This window comes from Erythrolamprus reginae, chromosome 1 (assembly GCF_031021105.1).
Source record: "Erythrolamprus reginae isolate rEryReg1 chromosome 1, rEryReg1.hap1, whole genome shotgun sequence".
In the NCBI taxonomy this organism is placed as follows: Eukaryota; Metazoa; Chordata; class Lepidosauria; order Squamata; family Dipsadidae; genus Erythrolamprus; species Erythrolamprus reginae.
In genome coordinates, this window is record NC_091950.1 from 37,354,977 (window position 1) to 37,377,357 (window position 22,381).

Below are 22,381 nucleotides of genomic sequence, written 5' to 3' on the forward strand. Positions count from 1 at the left end.
CCTGCAACTTGAGTAACATTTTCTCCTGAGCATGTACAAATGAGCCTGACATAGAATCAGGACTATTGCAAATGAAAAAGTAATAGTCTGGCCAAATTAGTTCTGCATACTTAAACACCTGTCTTTTTCTTTTACAAACACTTCCATCATTGGTTTGGATAGGAGAAAATGGCAATTTGTATTCAATACAAGCAGAGGTTAACATTCATGTTTGTCAGAAGCTAACTATGCATACCCTAACTGGGTTAGCATCCCATCCTGTTATTTTATCTTAAAACAGTCCAATCAATTTATTGCCAAAGGGGAAACCTGAATAGGAAACGCTCTTGTTCAAAGGTTATATATTATTTTTTGTCAGGTTATTTTTTTCCTCCCACCTTTAAGTTTATTATATGACAATATAAATAGAAGACAAAGAGTTTGACAGGTTTTATTAACATTGTATGACCATCGATACCAATACAAGCTCCATGCTTTGCAAACAAAAAAGGAAATGATTTTTTTTTTTAAAAAACCATGCAAAATCAACTAAGCAGAACATTAAAAAATACCCCAATCACTGCAACACCTGTCAAGCTGGATAGTTTCACAGAAATGTCAGGACTTCTCCAGTCAGTCAATCAGTTCAGTGAACAATAAAAATACATATTGCAGTTGTCACTCAAGATTAGAGTGTATTTTCCTTTCTATAAATACTGTTGCTCTTATCTCATACAGAATAACTTTTCAGCGTTAGAAATGTTTAATTATATTAAGTCAATACTTCATAATATGTTATTGTAAAGAGACCAATAGACTCACTAACAATTTGCAGATTTAGAGAGGGGAGTTGAGTGAAGAAACAAGAAGTAGTCCCGGGTTCAATCTGCTGCCTTTTTCAGATTGGCTAGAAAAGACTGGTATTCCAGCGATCAATGCCCATTGATCTTCTCCAACTTGGCACCCTTGAGATGTGTTGGAAATGGAATTCCAAGAGTCTTAGCTAGTTTAGAAAAGCAGAACTATACCTGTTGGAAATTCAAGGACATAGAGTCTGGATATAACAGAAGGGTGCCAACTGGGGAAGATTATTCTACTACAGTGGTTCTCAATCTTTCTAATGCCGCGACCCCTTAACACAGTTCCTCATGTTGTGGTGACCCCCAACTATAAGTCTAGCATCAATTCTCCCAACAGAGCTTTAAGCTGATTGGCAGGAAGGTCAGAAGGACACCCCCACTGTAAAAGCCTGATTGGTCGGATTGTAAAAATATGTTCCAGGAAGCTTTCGTTCCTAACACCATGGGAAATTTGTCTATTCTCATGGTTTTAGGTGGTCCCTGTGAAATGGTCATTCAACCCTCAAAGGGGTCCCAACCCTCAGGTTGAGAACCACTGTTCTACCAGATACTAGCAAGAGTAATAGACTTACATGCTGCCTGCAATGCTTTACAGCAAGGGTCACCAATTTTGGCAACTTTAAGGCTTGAGGACTTCAAGTCCCAGAATTCCTCAGCTAGCTTTGCTGGCTGAGAAACTCTGGGAGTTGAAGTCCTCAAGCCTTAAAGTTGCCAAAGTTGGAGAGCCCTGCTTTATAGCATTTTCTAAGTGGTTTACAATGTCAGCATATTGACCCTACAATCTGAGTTCTCATTTTACTGATCTTGAAAATAATGGAAGGCTGAGTCAACCTTGAGCCTATCAGGATTGAACTCTGGATTGTGGGCAGAATTAGCAATATTGAACCAGAACTAATGGCACTACCCCAGCTGGCATCCTCCAGAAGTATCCAGACTATATGTCCTTGAATTTCCAACAAACTCACTTGGAATTGTAGAACGCTATGCCGAAGGTCCAGAAGGAAGGTTGGGTCAAGAGAGTCTGAACTATGGATGCTACAGCCCACACTTTTCAGGTACAACTAGAGCAGATGGTAAATGAGCTATAATTGGCCTTTATCCTTGATTATCCTTTCTCAATAGCTTTACAATTTTGTACATTTACAATGTGCACATCAAATTACTGCCCCCAAATTAAGCATTAACTTCCCTAAAAGATGTCTTATACTGTATAGTACTAATCTGATTTCAACATATAAAATTGTGCACAACTACCAGGACTTTAGCAATCTATCCAGTTTTATTAGTAGACTCTTTTTTTTCCAAACCCTGCATGCTATGAAAGCCTTTTCGCATGTTTCACACAAGAATATAACCTTCCATCAATTAGGGGAGGGGATCTTCCATGTACATAAGAAGCTATGTCTATTCAATTTTCCCTAATCTGGTGCCATTCAATACATCTGGAAAGGGTCACACCAGAGAAGAATGAATTAGTAAATCCCACATGCTTTCACGAAAGCTGACTAGCGTTGATTAACAGAAGGATCCACAAATGCCAGTCTCACATTTTCTCCAGTGAATACGGCACTATCAATAAAGCATAAAGATATGATATTTCTTAAGTTCAAACAAGCTTTTGCAGGAAAAGGGGAATACATTCATACAATTGATTCATACAATTGTAGCGTGAATATTAAAAGCACATGTATTCTATGATTCTTCCCTCCTGCTCGGATCTTCCTGTTGTTTATATGCTACAACAAATATGTATTGTGTATACATGTGGGCTTGAATTGGGGGGAGGGAAGAAATTCAAAACCAAATATTTGGCCTCAATTTTTAAATACTGACAATTATAATCTACAAAAGAGAAATGAGAAGTACTAGCAGAAAAAGACCAGAAATGGAAACACTGTTAGAAATTTTGTCATCCCACTATATTATTATTTTTATCATCTTATTAAAGCATCCATATGAAGATTTGATTTAAAACCAAGTTAGTATTCAAAAGGTTATTACAGCTACATATTTTGATGGAAATTGTTCACATGTTGCTCCTTCAAGATCCAGAGGAGCATGGGGGGGAAAAAGCTCTCCTATTAGCTGAAGATGTTAGTGTTTCCAGGCTGCAAACAGAATTCCATTTAGGAATAACTATAGTTCACATCATATCGCCCCAAAGTCATCACAGAATGAAATCTTGTGGTAGGGTAGGGACAAGCAATTGCCTAGAAAAGACAACAGCTTCCAAATTGTGGCACTTAGTCTCAATCTCTTTAAACCTAAAATCAAGCCTGCAATTTCCTTCACTGACTTTGACCAAACTTAATGCCAAGGAGCGCACCTGTGTTTTTCTTGCCAAACCTTTCAGACAACTGAACAGTATTTCTAATTTTTAAATGCTTCCAACAGATAATTCATCTTCCAGACTCTCTTCCGCCTCCATTTTATCCTAATGCCCAGGAACATCATGTAGCAGTAGGCACACCAACAATCCTTTTAGCAGCCCTTCAAGACTGAATAATCTACTCCCTTTTTTTAATGCTTTCTGGAGCATTTAACTGGCAAAATGGGTGATTTACAATTCACTTCTTAAAACTCTTTGACACTTATCCAAAACTGAACCAAACTTCACTATGGGGTATGATTCACAAAAAGTGGAATATAGTTCTTGAGCTGATTGAGAGTCTACTCCAGGGGTCGGCACAATTAAACCCTCAAAGAGCCACAACGGTCCTAACCGGAAGCCAACTATTCAATTCTGAAGTCGGCCGGAAGTTCAGTTCTCCCACCATCTCCTCCTAGTGTAGCATCCTTTTTCCTCTGCTGACGGGAAGACTGGTTCTCCCACCATAGAGACTCCTCCTAGCGCGGCGTCCTTTTTTCTCTACCTGTCTTAACCGAAAGCCCTATCAATTGTGAAACCAACCAACAACAGGGAGCCACAGCAGAGGGATGAAAGAGCCACATGCGGCTCCAGAGCCACGAGTTGCCGACCCGTGTTCTACTCTAATAAAAGGGAGAGGGGAACATACAAATTAAGAGCATCCAAGGATTATAACCTTAGATGAGGAACTGCAGTCACTTAAGAAAAAGATATTTCTAGAAAAAACACTGGTTTACAAAAAAAAAACCTAACGAGTGGTAACGAAGGCAGATAAGCACAAAATAAATTTCAGCTATATTTGGTACATAAAGGATTTCTATGTATATCCTCCTTCAGCCAAAGAACAAATCTGACATACTCCCCCCCCCCAAAAAAAATCCACATAAAACAGCTTCTGTATTATTTGTACTCTCTTAATAGTTTAGGGATAACACAGCTGCAGTTCATTGTAATGCCGTTCAAGATGGAACTATGAGGTCAGAGCCTAGATGATCAATTGCAAAATCGTTTACAGACAGCTCCCCAAGACACAATTCACTGGAAGAGTTATCTGCATTGAATTTATTCTTCCAATGTAGCACTCATGACATTAAAATCTGGGTTTTTACTTTCTCAGAGTACAAGTTTTACTTTAGGTATTTATAGTCACTTTCAACAACCTCCCAAGAAACTAGAACCTCAGTTCCAAGTCTTGCATAGAAATAACTGTTTATATGATGAGTACAAATATTCCTCCTCCCAGGAGCTTCAGAACTGCTCTTTAATAAACCCTATCAAGTAATAAAAATACTATCAAAGTGTGCCTTTTTTGGAGGCTTATTTGCAGGGTAAATCTCGAAAAGAATCCTAAGCTATACATGTAATTTTAAAAGTATATTTATGTTTATGGTTTTCTCTCTCCCACAGAAGAGTTCTCTTTCGCCTTAAGAAGAGAATGGGAAATGTATGTTTAAAATGATATAAAACAGAAACAAATGCCCAAAATGGATTATATTTCCCTACTAACGAAGACAAAAGGAAAAAGGCAGCTAATATTTTTCTATGTCATTTAATAATAGTCTGCCTCAACATGTTATTTTAAGCATAGCAGTTTTACCTATCGGTAATCATTGTTCTCTTTAAAACGACCAGCCCAATTCTATACACATAAGAAGATTGCAGAATTAGGCAACACACTCAGATGCCAAAAAAGCATAACCCGATCAGTGCATGGTTTATCTAAAGTAGACAAGAAGTGGACAAGAATTGTAAAACTTACAATTACTCCTCCCTTTGTCCTGGCAATGAGAAATCCTTGGAAGCTTGAAAGTATCATATCAAGAAATCATATTACCAGAGTTATAATCCCATTAATGCCAACCAGTATCAGATTAGGTATACAGAATCTGACATTTAGGCCCAATTAGATGACCTAGGACACAGGTGTCAAACTCGCCGAGTCATGTTGCCCTCACGTGAAATATTGTGATGGTTTTTTTCCCTTCACGGAGCTCAGCTGGACATGGCCTGCATGGGATGAATCTGGCCCACAGACCGCCAGTTTGACAACCCTGGCCTAGGATATGTTGAGATTTTGGAATGTTAAAGTTATAATCCACTTATAGTGCGTCAAGTGAGGAAACCCCAGGCAGTGTTTGATCAAGTAACTGTCAGTTTGGGGAACAACATATATTTCTGCTACTTTATCAGATCAGCTTTGGCGACCCCAAGTCTTAGGAATCTCATTAACAATAGACAGGAAAGACCTCACCTGTTTGACTCTAAAGACTATACAGTATTGCCAACTTATTGGTCACATCATCCATTGAAAGGAGAATCAAGTTTTCCAGCTAAGTAATTCAAGTTGCTGATAAAAAGAAGATGGGATTCTTTGATCTGTATATGTTATTGTCAAGGTCCAGCCAAGGAGAAGCGCAAGATGTAAAGCAGGACACCAAGACGCTGCTCTCTCCCATGCATTGCAATGGATGTTTCTCTGGCTTTGGAGAAGGCATTGGCTACATATTTTTAAAGTACAAAAAGGAAACCAAGGTAGTTAAGGAAACCAAATTCTGCACCCTATAGATTACTTCTTTCCTCCGCTGCATTTGTAACAAGCCAGACAAACAGACACACACACACAGTCTATTAAGAGACAGAATGCAGAGATGTGGTGGACGCGGATTAACTTTAGAGTATGTGTTGAATTTTAATTTTCTTTTTTTTTTAGCCAGGCAGAGCATTTTGCCTTAAACCATAGCAGTATAAATCAGATTGTATGCACCTACAGCTGAAATTAATGGAAAGCGAGGTTAAGCTATCAGACACTGCTAGGGAGATACTTTTATGACAAAGTTAACCTGTATCAAATTTAAATTTTTCTTTAGAAAAAAAATGGCAGTGTAAGACTTTCTTACAAACATTTGATAGATTTTTTTTAAAGGCACACAGATTGAGAAGTGCTTGCATAAAAAGTCCAGAAAAGTCAAGACTTTTATATGAATAGATCTACGTATAAAGACTTTTGGAATGGAAGTCCACTACGGTATGTGACCAAGCCCTTAGAGGTTGCTTTAAATCTACTTTCTATTTGATTAGTAAAAATGCTATCCTTTACATACACAAAAATAAGTGTTAAACCTTTGACCCAATGTGAAAATATAATAATTGGGGGTCTTTTAAAAGCCCCATCTGTAGATGTTAGGAACCATACTAAAGTATCTATCCTAAAATAAGTTGGGCCCAATTCAAACATTTTCATGTCACTGGATTCAGTGTTATTTTCACATACTATTAGGTCCAGTTATTATTAATGTCCAGTTTCTATGAAAAGAAGATGCATTATTAGCTCAAGAGGGAGCAGGGAGTCTGCTGTAAGTTTCCAGACTACTTGAGTACATAGCCCCAGGGTCCCCAAACTTGGCACCTTTAACACTTGTGGACTTCAACTCCCAGAAGCCATGCTGGCTGAAGAATTCTGGGAATTGAAAGTTGCCAAAGTTTGAAGACCTCTGACATAGTTCGTTGATACAAACAAGAGCTAAAGCACAATGTGTCCCTTTGGAGATTCTGCCCCAGAGCTGTAAACAATACCCAATTCCGATTAGTCCAGATAAAAATATTAGTCATGTGAGTGCAAAAAGAAAAAATTATCCCTGCAGGAAGGAAATTGTTCCCTTTTAAACAATTAGAAGGAAAGGAATAATCCTGGGCAAAGTTTGGTTAAGCAGGGGATGCTTCTTCCCCTCGTGTATATAAATTTTGCACAGACAAATATATACATATATATATGTACATACATACAAACATTGCAGGAAAACAACTGTAAGTACAGTGCATTCTTGTTAGGTTTAGAAAGCAGGAGTCGTGTCTTGGTTCCAGTTTTAACCGGATGGAATGCTTAATTCTTCTTTTAGTGGAAGTAGCCAAGCTTCTCCCGAAGCCATTCCTCAGTCAGATCTTCTGTATTCCTGATTTCAAATACCTAAGGGGAAAAAACAGAAACAAAAATAGTTACAGCAAGTATATTAAAACATAGTTTAAAGCAGTGATTTTCAACCTTTTTTGAGCTGCGGCACATTTTTTACATATACAAAACAGGCGTTGATTGCTTACCTGAACGCCTCTTCTCGTACGGTGAGCGGGTACAGCAGTCACATGGGTTGCTCACGTCCAATCCGATGGAACTGAGCCTAGTATTAAAAAAGCTTGCCGGATCCGCCCCTTCCCCAGAATTCGCGAATCCATAGACTAGGCTCAGTTGTGAAGCTCTGTAGTGTTCAACTCTCATTGTTAGAGGAAGAAAAGTATAGAAAGGTAAAGAAGACACATACAAGGGCGGGAAGTGACTGCTGTACCCGCTCACCGTACGAGAAGAGGCGTTCAGGTAAGCAATCAACGCCTGTTCTCCGTACTGAAGGAGCGGGTCCAGCAGTCACATGGGACATACCCAATAGATGGTCCCTAGGGTGGGATTAGATTGCTATCGTGTGAGATAACGGATTGGAGTACCCTTCTGCCGAAGGCAGCGTCCGCTGAAGCGTAAGAATCAATCTTGTAGTGCCTGATGAAGGAATTTGGCGAGGCCCAAGTGGCTGCTTTGCAGACCTCCTCCAACGGGGCTTGAGTCGCCCAAGCGGCCGAGGTGGCTGCGCTCCTGGTGGAATGCGCTGTGATGTTCCTTGGAACGGAGAGGGAGGCCGACTCATAGGCCTTAGATATAGTCCCTCTGATCCAACGGCCCAGTACTGTTGAAGACACTTTGGCCCCCATGACTCTGGGATGATAGGCTACAAAAAGTGCTTCTGACCTTCGAAAGGGTCCTGTGCGTTGGATATATATTCTCAGCGCTCTGATGAGATCCAGGGTGTGCCATCTAATTGCCAAGGGATGGTCTCGTTGGAGGCAGAAGGAAGGTAGGACAATATCCTGAGATCTGTGGAACATGGAACTGACCTTGGGTAAGAAGGTGGGGTCCAGTCGCAAAACTACCTTGTCCTGATGGAATTGACAAAGGTCCTGCCTGATTGAGAGGGCAGCCAGCTCCGAAATGCGTCGGGCAGAGGTAATAGCCACCAGGAAAGCTACCTTAAAGGATAGGTACCTGAGGGATGCCGATTTTAGGGGTTCGTATGGAGCCTGCGTGAGGGAATGGAGAACCCGTGGCAAATCCCAGGATGGATACCTGTGGACCTTGGAAGGTCTGAGGTTGGCTATGCCCTTGAGGAATTCCTGAACTTCAGGGAAGGATCGGAGAGGCTGTCTGCGGGGGCCCCCCAGGACAGATGAGATGGCTGCCAGATGACGCCGGAGGGTGCTGGTGGAAAGCCCTTTATGGAAGCCTTGCATAAGGAAGGAAATAATTCTGTGTATGGGGATGCACAGAGGGGAGAAACCTTCCTGTAGACACCACTGGTGAAACTTGGACCACGTGTGGTCATAGATTCGATTGGTCGAGCCCCTTCTGGCCTTTAAGATGACCTCCACTGAATCGGGGTCATGGCCACGCAGTTCTAAATCTCTCCTGATAACAGCCAGGCGGTGAGGTGGAACCACTCCGGGTCTGGATGGAAAGAGGCCCCCTGCCGCAGCATATCCCCCGAAACGGGGAGTCGCCAAGGGTCCTGGACGGACAGCTGTTGGAGATCCGCGAACCAGGGCCGGCGGGGCCAATGAGGGGCGATTAAGATTACTCGGGCCCTCTCGGTGAGGACCTTGTGAATCACGTCCGGGAGGATTGGAATTGGAGGAAATGCGTAGAGTAGGCCTGGAGGCCATGGACTCCGGAGGGCATTGATTGCTTCCGCTCCCGGGGATGGAAATCTGGCATAGAAGCGAGGGAGTTGGGCGTTCGCATTGGTCGCGAAGAGATCCAGGACTGGTAGGCCGAATCTGAGGGTGATTTGATGGAACAGGTCTTGATGGAGGTTCCACTCTCCTGGGTCTATCGTTGCTCGGGATAGCCAATCCGCCTGGACGTTGAGACTCCCGGAGATGTGATCGGCTAGGAGCGACTGGAGATGTTTTTCCGCCCAAAGGCCCAACTTGAGAGCCTCCCTCATGAGAGCCTTGGATCTCGTGCCCCCCTGTCTGCAGATATGGCTTTTTGTGGCAATGTTGTCGGTGAGAATGAGAACGTGCCGGTTGGGAATGCGAGGAGAGAAATGCTTCAGCGCCAGGGAAACGGCTCTTAACTCTAGCCAATTGATTGGCCTGGAAGCTTCCTCCGGGGACCACGTGCCCTGGGCTATCATCCCCTGGGCGTGGGCGCCCCATCCCGATAGACTGGCATCTGTGGTGATGACAAATTGATCCGGGCACCTGAACGGGGATCCTTTGTCCATGGCCGGAGACTTCCACCACTTGAAGGATCTGCGAACACTCAGTGGGATGACAATGCGTCGATTTGAGTTGCTGTGCCCCGATCTCTGAAAAGGTAACAGGAGCCACTGGAGTTCCCTAGCATGAAGGCGAGCCCAGGGAATGATGCCTATGCATGACACCATCTTCCCCAAAAGGGAAGATAGAGTGACTATGGATACTGAAGAATTAGATAAAATGTTAGAAATTAACTCCACTATACTGAGTTTTCTCTCGGGAGAGAGAAACACCTGGGAGGATTCTGAATCAATAATGGATCCCAGGTGAGCAATGGATGTGGAAGGTTGGAGATGACTTTTATCAAAATTGATGGAAAATCCATGGTCCTGAAGGACTGACATGGTAACAGAAAGGTCTGTTTTCACTTTCTCTAGGGAGTTCCCATGAATCAAAATATCATCAAGATAACATAAAATGTGAATGGGAAACGCCCGGATATAGGCCGCCAGGGACCCCAAGAGTTTTGTAAAGACCCGAGGGGCCGAGGAGAGGCCAAAAGGCATCGCCCTATACTGGAAGTGCCTGCCTTGAAAAGAAAAACGTAAAAATTTTCTGTGGCATTTGGCTATAGGAATGTGAAGGTAGGCCTCAGTGAGGTCCAAGGAAGTCATGAAATCTCCCGAGTGGATGGCGGCCAAAATAGAAGGCAAGGAGTGCATCTTAAACTTCCTATATTTGATGAATAGGTTTAGTTTCTTTAAATCCAAAATAGCTCTCCAACCTCCGGAGGACTTTGGAACCATAAATAAAATGGAGTAAAAACCTAGGCCCCTCTGATCGGAAGGGACCGGTTGAATGGCTCTGATGGACAATAGATGAGAAATGGCCTCCTCCATACGGTTACAATCAGAGGATGACCTGGGAGAAGGGCAGGAAATAAAACGTCTTGGGGGAGGAGAAACAAATTCTAAAAGAAGACCTGTTTGAACAGTGTCAATGACCCAAGGGTCTTTGGAGGTGAAACGCCAATTAGAGGCGAAATGAGCTAGGCGACCCCCTATGGGAATAGAGGAAAGGTTACCATCTAGGTTTCTTTGAAGCCCTGTTAGATGAAGCTCCCCTTTGGAAGCGAAACCCTCTACCCCTGGAGTTCCTACCTTGGGAACGAAAGCGGGGGGAATACTGACCTGGAGACCTCTGATAGGACGCCGCTTGGTCTTGCTGGCGCCCTGGGCGACGAAAGGACTGCGTTTTGGTAGCCTTTTTAGTGGTTGGACCCAAAACTTTCTTCTTGTCCGTGGTTTCCGTGAGGAGTGGATCCAGAAGATCACCGAAGAGCAGGTCGCGCTTCAAGGGGCCCTGGGATAACTGCCACTTTTGGCGAACTCCCGCTTGCCAAGGGCGAATCCAAAGGAGTCTTCTTGCCGTTGTAGAAGCTGCAATAGACTTAGCAGAAAATCTAGTAGATTGCAATGTGGCATCAGCCACGTACTGGGCAGCTGCAAAGACCTTGTTGAAGTCTTGTTGACCTCTCAAGTCATCGGGAGGAATATGCTGTTGCAGTTGGCGAAGCCACAGCAGCATGGCTCTGGAAAAAAAGGAAGCCGCTGCAGAACTTTTAATGGCCCAGGAATCAGAGGTGAATCCCCTTTTGAGCATTTGCTCAATGCGCTTGTCCTCTGGGCGGAGGACTTCCTCCGCCTCTCCTGGCACAGCCGCTGCCGAGTGAAGAATCTTGACAGGTTCATCCGGTTTAGGAAAGGATAGAAGTTCCTCATAGGAAGAGGAAAGTTTGTACAACTTTCTGTCCTTGGTGGAGGGATTAAGGCCAGAGGCTGGAAATTCCCACTGTTTGAGTAAGGCATCTTTAAACAATTTAGGCATAGGAATTACCTCGTTATCCTCCTGTTCCTCTGTGAAGTAAGGTAAATTCTCCTCCGGGGGATCAGTGGAAGTGGAGGCTTGTTTCTCCTGGGCCGCTAATCCCGTAGAAATTCTAGCTTTGAGGAGAAGAGATTTGAATAATTGAGAGGGGAAAATAGTAATTGGAGGGGGAACCTTTATTTGGGATTCCTCATCATCAGATAATCCCTGGAAAGGGTCCTCATCATCCTCCATCTCCTCGTATTCATCCTGGGAGGAATCTGAATCATCCTGAATAGGAGCTCTGACCGCTGGGGAAGAACCCAAGGGGCGGGAGGGACGAGAAGGAGGAAGAGGTAGAGGAAGCGCATTGATGGTGGAGAGTTTGGCATCAATGGCTTTGGACAACACAGCAAAAATAGACTGGAACTCAGGAGGTAAATTGGAAATATCAGCAGAAATGGCAGAAGAATCCCTAAAGGCCTGGGAGGATCCTGGCTGGGGGGAATCTTCAATAATATCTGGTTCCTCTGGACCTATGCCCCATAGGTTAGGTTGGGGTCTGTCTAGGTTTGGCTCATCCAGAGATAACACAGGGACCCCAGAAGGAGGCAGGCTAGAGGCCTCTGGGGGGTCTTGACTACTGATTACTTGGGCCTGCACTTTCAAACGTTTTGCTGATTTGTCATGAATTTTTTGTAGGGCTAGGTCCCTTCTCTTCTCGGCCCTGGTGACCTTGGTCGGGGGGCGGGCCCCTGGAGAAGAGGAGGAAGAGGCCTGGGGGATGCTAGTAATCTCATCGCCAGTAGGCCTGGCCTCTCTGGGACCTTTAGTTGTGCCTCTCTTGGGAAAAGAAGCCATAGTCTGACAATTAACAGAAGACAAGGCTGAGCCAATAATTAAATAATAAGGAGAAGAATTTCAAGGACTTCCCAAGAGGAATGGATCCTGCTTCGAGGCCTCGAAGCTGCTGAAGAGTGAGGACAATCTGGGCAAACCCAGAGTTCGTGCCCCCAAATCCAGCGGGGCCAGCCTCCCTAAACTTAATAATTAAGTAAACCAAGGCACTCTGGTTGGAGGCTTAGCCGGTGGAGAATTTAGCCTGGGACCCCCAAGGCCCGCTCCGGGATCCACGCGGTGGACTGAGGCCTACGCGGCTGGCAGGAGGCCAACACGAGAGGCCTAGATTTAAAAAAGGGCGCGAAGGCCTTCGCGCCGAAAAAATCGCTCCGTAGAATTTCTTAAGGGAAAAGCGATCGACTAAGTCCAGGAGACTGGAAGGCGTCTCACTCCGCAGGAGGTATTTTTTAAGCCCTTAAATATATTTATACGATAAATAATCAATAATGTAATCGATAAATACTTGCACCAGGACCTCCGGGCCAAGGGATTAGAAGAATCCACTAGCGGCCGCAGGAATCGTAACCGGCAAAACCGCCGGGGGAAAACGAAACCGCAACTTCTCCTAAGGGACAAAGCCGAGCCGCTTTTTTACTTTTTTCCTTTAAACGGCTGGCGCAATGGTGCAAGTAATAAATAAAGACAATAAATCTTACTATTTTTTGAAGGAAAGATCGAAGGGAAGGTGTTAGAATGTTGAACGAGCTATCACAATACAACCGCAGGATATGCGAACTGAGCGAATTCTGGGGAAGGGGCGGATCCGGCAAGCTTTTTTAATACTAGGCTCAGTTCCATCGGATTGGACGTGAGCAACCCATGTGACTGCTGGACCCGCTCCTTCAGTACGGAGAATCACGGGGCACATTGAGCGGGGGAGGGGGGGAGTGGGAGGGCTAAAAAAAGTTTGGACAAAAAAATTCTCTCTCTCTCTCTCTCCCTCCCTTTCGCTCTATTTCTCCCCCTCTTTCTCTCTCTTCCTTCCTTCTTCTCTCTCTCCATCCCTCTTTCTTTCTCTCTTCCTTCCTTACTCTCTTTTTTGCTCTTTCTCTCTCCCTCCTTCCCTCCCTCTCTTTCTCTTGCTTTCTTTCTCTTTCTCTCTTGCTTTCTTTCTCTTTCTCTCTCTCTCTTGCTTTCTTTCTCTCTCTCTCTCTCTCTTGCTTTCTCTCTCTCTCTCTCTTGCTTTCTTTCTCTCTCTCTCTTTTTCTCTCTTGCTGAGCTGTGCGGCACACCTGACCATGTCTCGCGGCACACTAGTGTGCCACGGCACACTGGTTGAAAAACACTGGTTTAAAGGATAAACCAAAACTGACTACGTTGATACAACCCACTAAGCCAAACCTGAACCAATTTACATTACGGTTTAGCACAGGGGTCTCCAAACTCATCCGCTTTAAGAGTTGTGGATTTCCAACTCCCAGAATTCCCTAGCCAGCTTTGTTTTGCTGGCTGGTGAATTCTGGGAGTTGAAGTCCACAAGTCTTAAAGTGGCTGAGTTTGGAGACCCTTGGTTTAACGTGTTGTATGTGCTAAGCCAAAAAGATAAGACATCTGCTCAAAAAGAGAATATGAAACAGATATTACATAATGTATTTTTAATTTAACTTTTTAAGAAAGTCTTCTACTACTACTTCTGATGCAGATAAATTTGTCCAGGAAAAAGCACATGATCATTTATCCTCGACCTAGAAACTGCTAAAGTTGGATGTCTTAAAAAATATATTGCCATTCGGTTTGGGGCCTTCAAAACAGTGTACAGTAATACCTCGTCCTACGAACTTAATTGGTTCTGGAAGTAGGTTCATAAGGTGAAAAGTTCGTAAGACGAAACATTGTTTCCCAAAGGAAACAATGTAAAAGCGATTAATGCGTGCAAAAAGAAAAAAAATCGCAAAATGGCACTCCGCTGGGCGCCGCCGCCCGGCTGTCACCTTTTAAAACAGCCGGAGGGCTTCTCCGTCCAGACGTCTTCGTGACGTCAAAGCTCCGCCCATGGAATTCCCTATTGGGATTCCCCATCTCATTTCCAGCCTCCAGATCAGCTGAAAACGACGACGCCGATTGCAAAAACAGCGCTCCGCCAAGCGGCGGCGGCCGGCTGTAACCTTCTGAAACAGCCAGGCGCTTCTCGGCGGCCTCTGGAACCCGAACCTGAACTTCCGGGTACGACGTTCAGGAGAATGCCGAGAACCCCCCGGCTGTTTCAGAAGATGACAGCTGGGCGGCGGCGCTTCTCGGCGACCTCCAAAAACCCGAACCCGAAGAACGCCGAGAAGCCCCCTGGCTGTTTTAAAAGGTGACAGCCTGGTGGCGGCGGCCAGCGGAGCGCCATTTTGCGATCTGCGGTGGGTTCGTAAGCCGAAAAAAGTTTGTAAGAAGAGGCAAAACATTTCCAAACCCCGGGTTCATATCACGAGGGGTTCGTATCACGAGGGGTTCGTATCACGAGGGGTTCGTATCACGAGGTACCACTGTACTTATTTCCCATAGAAACAGGATAATCGAGGCTAAGACAGAATCTTTTTAGTTGAAAGTAAATCTTACATGATAGAAATCCATTCTTTCCTTGGACAACAGATCAAGGAGTAATCTAAGTCAAAACCTCTTCCTCAGCGTTTTAGATTTTTTTTCTATTTATGGATATATTAATCATTACTAGGGAGAATGCACAGTCATGCAAAGATCATCTATGGCTTGAAGCCTGGGATTTTCTCCTGAAGCTCACCAATTAGGAATGGGAAAAAATAGGAAAGTCAACTATATGGAAGTGCTGTATAAAGTGGCCCAGTTCTTTACTGAAATATGGTGCTCAAAAATACTTTGGATGTGCATCAGCCTCTTGTAGGAGCAATAGCTCAAGAAGCATGGAATACACTAAGTTGTCCACAAAGATCCTGTTGGGATATACCAGATTTCTGAAGCAGAAAAAGAAACACACAGCTGGAAAGGAAGGGTAAATTCAACAGTTGGTAATTATTTTCTGGGTTCTCTATTCTCCAGATCAATGTTTATTAACCTTATGCTCAAAGAGCACTCCAAGGACCATACACATTTAGTTACTTGCATCCCAGAATCATTATTTGCCACCAATAGCTCTAGGAAGCCAAATAAAATATCAATTTGCATAGTTAAAGATCAACATTCACCAGTCAAATCTCCAATGAGCATAGTATCAGGTTAATGTCAGCGTTAGCGTTCCAATTAACATTCGAGAAATAAATCAGAGTCCAAGGCTTGGCCTTCTTCCAAGTTCCAATTTATTAATAGAGTCATGTTGGCACGAACTGTAGGAAGCCAAATCTAACTTCCCCTACAGTTCTCCACCCAGTTTAAAGTTCATCCTCTGTCCCCACACCCACAAGTTCATCACATGGACTACTCTGATTATCCCAATGTCCACGATCCTCCCATTGACTTCCGGGCAGGTGGTGAACAAATGATGACCCTGAATCTCTGAAGATAACTTGTTGTGGCTAGTATTCTTCCCTTTCATGCAACCACCCTTCCCAATTTCCCACAGTACAGTGTTACCTCTACCTAGGAACGCCTCTACTTAGAACTTTTCTAGATAAGAACCGGGTGTTCAAGATTTTTTTGCCTCTTCTCAAGAATCATTTTCCACTTACAAACCCGAGCCTCCGAAACTGTAACCGGAAAAGGCAGGGAGAAGCCTCTGTGGGGCCTCTCTAGGAATCTCCTGGGAAAAAACAGGGCTGGAAAAAGGCGGGGAGAAACCTCTGTGGCGCTTCTCTAGGAATCTCCTGGGGAAAAACAGGGCCGGAAATGGCGAGGAGAAGCCTCTGTGGGGCCTCTCTAGGAATCTCCTGGGAGGAAACAGGGCCGGAAATGGCAGGGAGAAGCCTCTGTGGCGCCTCTCTAGGAATCTCCTGGGGAAAAACAAGGCCGGAAATGGCAAGGAGAAGCCTCTGTGGGGCCTCTCTAGGAATCTCCTGGGAGGAAACAGGGCCGGAAAAGGCAGGGAGAAGCCTCTGTGGGGCCTCTCTAGGAATCTCCTGAGAGGAAACAGGGCCTTCACCCTCCTTGTGGTTTCCCCAATCGCACATTTTATTTGCTTTTACATTGATTCCTATGGGAAAAATTGCTTCTTCTTACAAACTTTTCAACCTGTTCACGGAACAAATTATGTTCATGAGTAGAGGTACCACTGTACTAATGTATACTACGTGTGGCAGGCCAAAGTCTCCAACTCAAAACAATGGCTTCAGCCTGACACTGAGAGCTGCCTGGGAACCCCTCAAGAATAGCAATTTCACATGTTACAAAGTTCAGCTTTCTCTTGAGATAAAATTTTGGTAAGTACCACATTTTGCACATCCTGTAAATATCAGAGTTTGAACTAACAGACTATCTAAGGGCCAGGGGGAAAAACATCAACTTCACAACAAATGCATCCAAGGTTTGCTTCAGTTTTACCTTTGTGAGTTCTGCTGTTTGTACTAACTTATTTTTGCTGCCAGCATACATCATCTGTTGCTCAGGCTTACACCCTGTAATTGTAAAAAGGGAGGAAGACAAGCAGAGACAAATAAAACCACATTAGTCAGTCTATTTGGCTATTTGTCCTCAGTCTTTACTGCATACACAAGAAACAACTGGCCTTTTCCTTATCCTACTTGCTGCTTTAAAATTAACATAACAACTTCCCCATCTAATGATTTCCAGATGTATCAAACAACAGACTGGCTAGAAACTAGGAGGGGTTGAAAGTCTTACAACACATCTCGAAAACATCAGCTTGAAAAAAAATTGATTGGCTAATTCTGCATACCAAGAAATATTCAGTTAGCAGTAGCTATAGTTATTTGTTAAAAGAAGTGCTTCAAAAATATTGAAAAGACCAGGGTGCCTTTTGACTCCTGAATATGTCTATGCTTTACAATCTATCTAAAATTATTACAAGTACTATATTGGTGGGCATTAGGACATAACTTTTTCTGTGGCAGCTACCCTTAGTCTCTGGGTTTAAATCTTAAGAAATGTTGATTAAGAATGCTTTAGTTTAAGGCTGATGTTTTTATTTCTGCTTATTGAAGATAATATATGTCTGCGTTTGAAGGTTGTAAAGCATTCTATAGTTGTTTTAATACATGCTTATAATAGAAACCAAAATCTTCAACTTCATGTTCTATAGATGTTTAGGGTTATGACTTCCATAATCTTTTACTAGCAGGGGCTATAGGAAGGCACCAGGTTGCCTAGCACCATGCATACATACTAAACATGAAATCTGATAAATTCTGATAAGTAAAGTGGAATCATTTATTTCACTATCCTCTTTGAGCTAGTAAAAAGATATTTACTGAAAACATCAGCTGCCAATTGTGTTCATATACGCCCAAAGCACTCGACATAGAACATATGTTCCACAGTCTATACCAGCTTGTCAGATTGGAAACATATAATAAGCATCCACTGAATGTTCTAAAAAGCACTTTAAAAGTTTACACACATTACTGAGTGATTCTTATTATTTACATTACAGCAGGCCATTATTAGCCCTGTGTTAAAGAGATGGTAATTTAAGATGTGAGGAAATATATCTTAAGCAACTAAGACAATTTGGTATATTAAACCTTAACATTCACATACAGAGACTCAGTGTTCACCCATTTTGTTCATTTGGTATACTATCCCTTGACATAATACACACTCAAGTATTGAAATATTGTCTTATGTCAGAATGTGTATCATGATGTCATTATACAAATGATGCAAAATTATATTTCCATTATGACATCATAACATATGTGCATTATTTGGCTACTGCAGATGCCAGTGGTGCTATTGTTTTATTTATAGAGGTTCGCACATAATACTAAGTCATCTCCATGACTTACACTCAACAACTACTTGCTTCACAAAATATATTAAGCCAAACTAAACAAAAGTCATTATGGCTTAGTGAAGGGTCATCTGCCACAATACAATGTTGCAGTCCTCTCCAATGTGTACAATTTTAAATTTCTTGCTTAGAGTTTGAGATGTTGATATTCTTCTACAAGACCTCTTGCAAGGAGTCCAAAATTTCACAAGACTGGGGGGAGGGGGGGGGAATCCAGTATACGCATTCTGGTGATCCCTGGATGGTCTAAATGAGGAGTTGGGACTATCTACATAACAGCTAGGAGTTAAAATTCCCAACTCATTTTCTAAATACCATCCAGGGATCACCCGGAATGTCTATGTTAGATTTTTTTTTTCCAGTCTTGTAGAATTTTGGAATCTGAGAGTGAGAAATTCCCTTACATTTCAAAATCCCATTGCTGTCGAAAGTTATTCATCAAATCAATGTAGAATAAAGTCCAAAATTGCTGAGGTCTTTACAAATTATATTAAAGAAGCCTTCTAAATTTTTTTGCAGTCCCGGTGAGATTGAAAACAACTGCACCCCCTTTTAGCTAACAAAATGAATTGTTACCAAAGTCTACAGCCATTCTGTGTTTTCACTCCCTTTTCTGATAATCCGTCACTTGATGATCTCTATAAGACCACTTAGAGAGAGCTATAAAGCATATGAAGCGGAATATAAGTCTACATGCTATTGCTATAGGCCAGTGTTTCCCAAACTTGTCAACCAAGATATTTGGATTTCAACTCCCAGAATTCCCCAGCCAGTGAATGCTGGCTGGGAAATTCTGGGAGTTGAAGTCCAGATACCTTCAAGTTGAAAAGGTTGGGAAACACTGCTATAGGCTACTTGTCCCACTGTTCCTACAATTGTTATTAAGGTAGGCTTCAACCAGCACTGCTTATCTTTTGCATCTGCTGACCCAACCCAAAAGCCCTTATAATGACACTCAGAAGCCAAACACAATGAACTTTTCCCAGCTAATCAAAATTAAAATCTTTAATACATCAAGTACTTTTTATCTTGGTTGGCCGCCATCTTTTTATTTCTACTGAAGACAGTTTGCACAATTAGTTCACTACATTTTCACTTACCAACTGGACTTGAGAAGATGAAGCAGAGTGGATAGGAGACTCGCCCATCATCATGCTGGTACTTGTAGCTATAGACAATGAATGTGCTCTAAAGGTAAGGAAACTAGGGAACTTAAGTGTGGTTTGTGAAATATTCCCCAGTTCACAAGCACCGAAGCTAAAACCAAATAAACTATAGTCCGCTTTGGAGCAATGCATGAACCCATTTATTTGGAAGTTTGGAGAGAAATGGATTGTTTCTCTCGTTTTTAACAAAAACATTTTTTTCTTTTTTCTTATGATTTTTTGGTTTTGGGTTTTTTTTGTTTTTTGATTTTCTTTGTTTTTTGTCTTTATTATTCCTTCTATTATTTTTACATTATGATTATATATGTGTGAAGTTTGTATATGTGTGCTAAATATCTCAATAAAATCTTTTATTTAATTTTTTTTTTTAAAAAAGCTCTTTCGCCTACTACAAATCTCTTCCCTTCCTGGACCCTATGCCAGAAGTAAGTTTCTAAGAAAACTCTGCACACATTCATTAACCTCTAGCTTCTATGCGAAGAAGCCCAACATAAGCTTATTGGCTCAGGCACCAAATGACAGCAGAAACTTGTTTCTATGTACCAAATCATTACTCGGATCACTGATAAAGGATATCGAGGTTGTCTTTCTGGAAGTTCATCTTTTAGTTCATCTGGAGATATGCCCTGTAGGAGTCACAACAACTAGTATTTTAGCAATGTACTTTATAGCTGAGATATCATACATTATTACAGCCTTCACTCATTTTAAAACTGAATTTATAGTCAATACCAGGACTTTAAAAAACAGATTATTATGATCTGTTTGGCTGGATACATATATAAATAGATATAAATAATGTACCTATTGAGACCATGTTTAGCAAAAAACAAAATGTTTATATATTTAAGCTTGGCAAAGCAAAAAGTTACTTCTGCCTCTTACACAGATATACAAAATGAAATTCAATGGTGAAAAGGGTAAGATTCTACATTTAGGCAAGAAAAACAAAAGCACAGGTATAGTATATGTGGTATCTTGCTCAACAGTAGTAACTGTGAGAGGGACCTTGGAGTCCTAGTGGACAACAATTTAAATATGAGCCAGCAGTGGGCAGCAGCTGCAAAAAAAGCCAACACAGTTCTAGGCTGCATTAACAGAGGGCTAGAATCAAGACCATGTGAAGTGTTAATACCACTTTATAAGGCCTTAGTAAGACCACACTTGGAATACTGCATTCAGTTTTGATCACCCTGGTGTAAAAAGTATGTTGAGACACTAGAAAGAGTGCAGAGAAGAGCGACAAAGATGATTAGGGGTCTGGAGGCTAAAACATATGAAGAACAGTTGCAGGAACTGGGTATGTCTAGTTTAATGAAAATAAGGACTAGGGGAGACATGGTAGCAGTGTTCCAAGATCTCAGGGGTTGCCACAAAGAAGAGGGAGTCAAACTATTCTCCAAAGCACCTGAGGGTAGAACAAGAAGTGGAAACTAAACAAGGAGAGAAGCAACTTAGAACTAAGGAGAAATTTCCTGACAGTTAGAACAATTAATCCGTGGAACAGCTTGCCTCCAGAAGTTATGAATGCTCCAACACTGGACATTTTTAAGAAGGTGTTGGATAACCTTTTGTCTGAAGTAGTGTAGGGTCTCCTGGCTAAGCAGGGGATTGAACTAGAACATATCCAAAGTCCCTCCCAACTCTGTTATCATCATCATCATCACAATCATCATTATTATTATACCTCGTGTTCTTCATCCAGAACCACCAGCTGTTTCTCTTTGTCAATCTTCACTATACAATAAAAAGAAGGAAACAAAAAAAAGTTAATTTTAAGTATGCTACTTGGGGGGTTATGACACTTTATCATTCACTTAGATGCCTTTGTTATTGGTTGCTTTTCTCTTTCACCTGAACTAACTAAATACAAGAAGACCATTAAATCAGGAGTCCCCACAAACTTGGCTGCTTTAAGACTTTTGGACTTTATTTTATTTTATTTATTTATTAGATTTGTATGCCGCCCCTCTCCGTAGACTCGGGGCGGCTAACAACAGTAATAAAACAACAACATATAACACATCTAATATTTAAAATAACTAAAAACCCTTATTAAAAACCAAACTTACACACAAATATACCATACATAAATTGTATAGGCCTGGGGGGGATGAATATTTCAATTCTCCCATGCCTGATGACAGAGATGGGTTTTAAGGAGCTTACGAAAGGCAAGGAGGGTGGGGGCAATTCTGATTTCTGGGGGGAGCTGATTCCAGAGAAGGCTTTTCCCCTGGGGCCCACCAAATGACATTGTTTAGTCGACGGGACCCAGAGAAGGCCAACTCTGTGGGACCTAACTGATCGCTGGGATTCCTGCGGCAGAAGGCGGTCCTGTAGATATTAACTCTTAGAATTCTCCAGCCAGCTACGCTATGCTGGCTAGCGAATTCTGGGAGTTGAAGTCTACAAGTCTTAAAGTTGCCAAGTATGAAGACCCCTGCATTAGACAAACTGTACAAACACAAATTGTTGACTTGCAACAATTCACTTGGTGACCATTCAAAGTTACAATGGTACTGAAAAAAGTGATTTACGACCATTGCAGATCCCCAGGGCCGTGTGGTTTACATTTGGCTCCTTGCCAATTGACTCACACTTATGACGTTTGCAGTGTCCCAGGATCATGTGATCACCTTTGCCTACCTTCTGACAAGCAATGTCAATGGGGAAGCCAGATTCACTCAACAACCGTGTTATTAACTTAACAACTGCAGTGATTCACATAACAAATGTGGCCAGGAATATCGTAAAATGGGGAAAAACTCAACTTAATAAATTTTTCACTTAACAATATAAATTTTGGGCTCAATTGTGGTTGTCAGTTGAGAACTACCTGTGATCACTCAGGCTGAGCTGGCTTTTACCACAAACAGGCTAGTTCACTCATCAAATTTAGCCAAAGGAGCAGTTTGTCTGGTCCACCCTCATCTAATTTGTCATTTCGGCATTTTTTCAGGGGAGTTGACACTAATAAACCATTTATTAGTTAAAACCCATAAAGATTCAAGGCACCAATTTCTCCATTAAACACTTCCATTGCCACAGAAAGAATCCTGGTCCTACCTATATTGGAATA

At 42.3% G+C, this 22,381-nt stretch overlaps 1 protein-coding gene across 1 annotated transcript in view; it reads right to left on the reverse strand.

Moving 5' to 3' along the window:
• Nucleotides 1-416: 416 nt before the first annotated feature.
• Nucleotides 417-22,381, reverse strand: part of GMFB (glia maturation factor beta) — a 31,610-nt gene continuing 9,645 nt past the window's right edge. The window contains exons 3-7 of the mRNA XM_070749519.1: nt 20,987-21,036; nt 19,874-19,925; nt 19,234-19,314; nt 16,705-16,778; nt 417-7,171 (exon numbers count right to left, since the gene is read on the reverse strand). Of these exons, the coding sequence (XP_070605620.1) occupies nt 7,100-7,171; nt 16,705-16,778; nt 19,234-19,314; nt 19,874-19,925; nt 20,987-21,036 (329 nt within the window). The 3' untranslated portion in view covers nt 417-7,099. The remainder of the gene's footprint in view (nt 7,172-16,704; nt 16,779-19,233; nt 19,315-19,873; nt 19,926-20,986; nt 21,037-22,381) is intronic.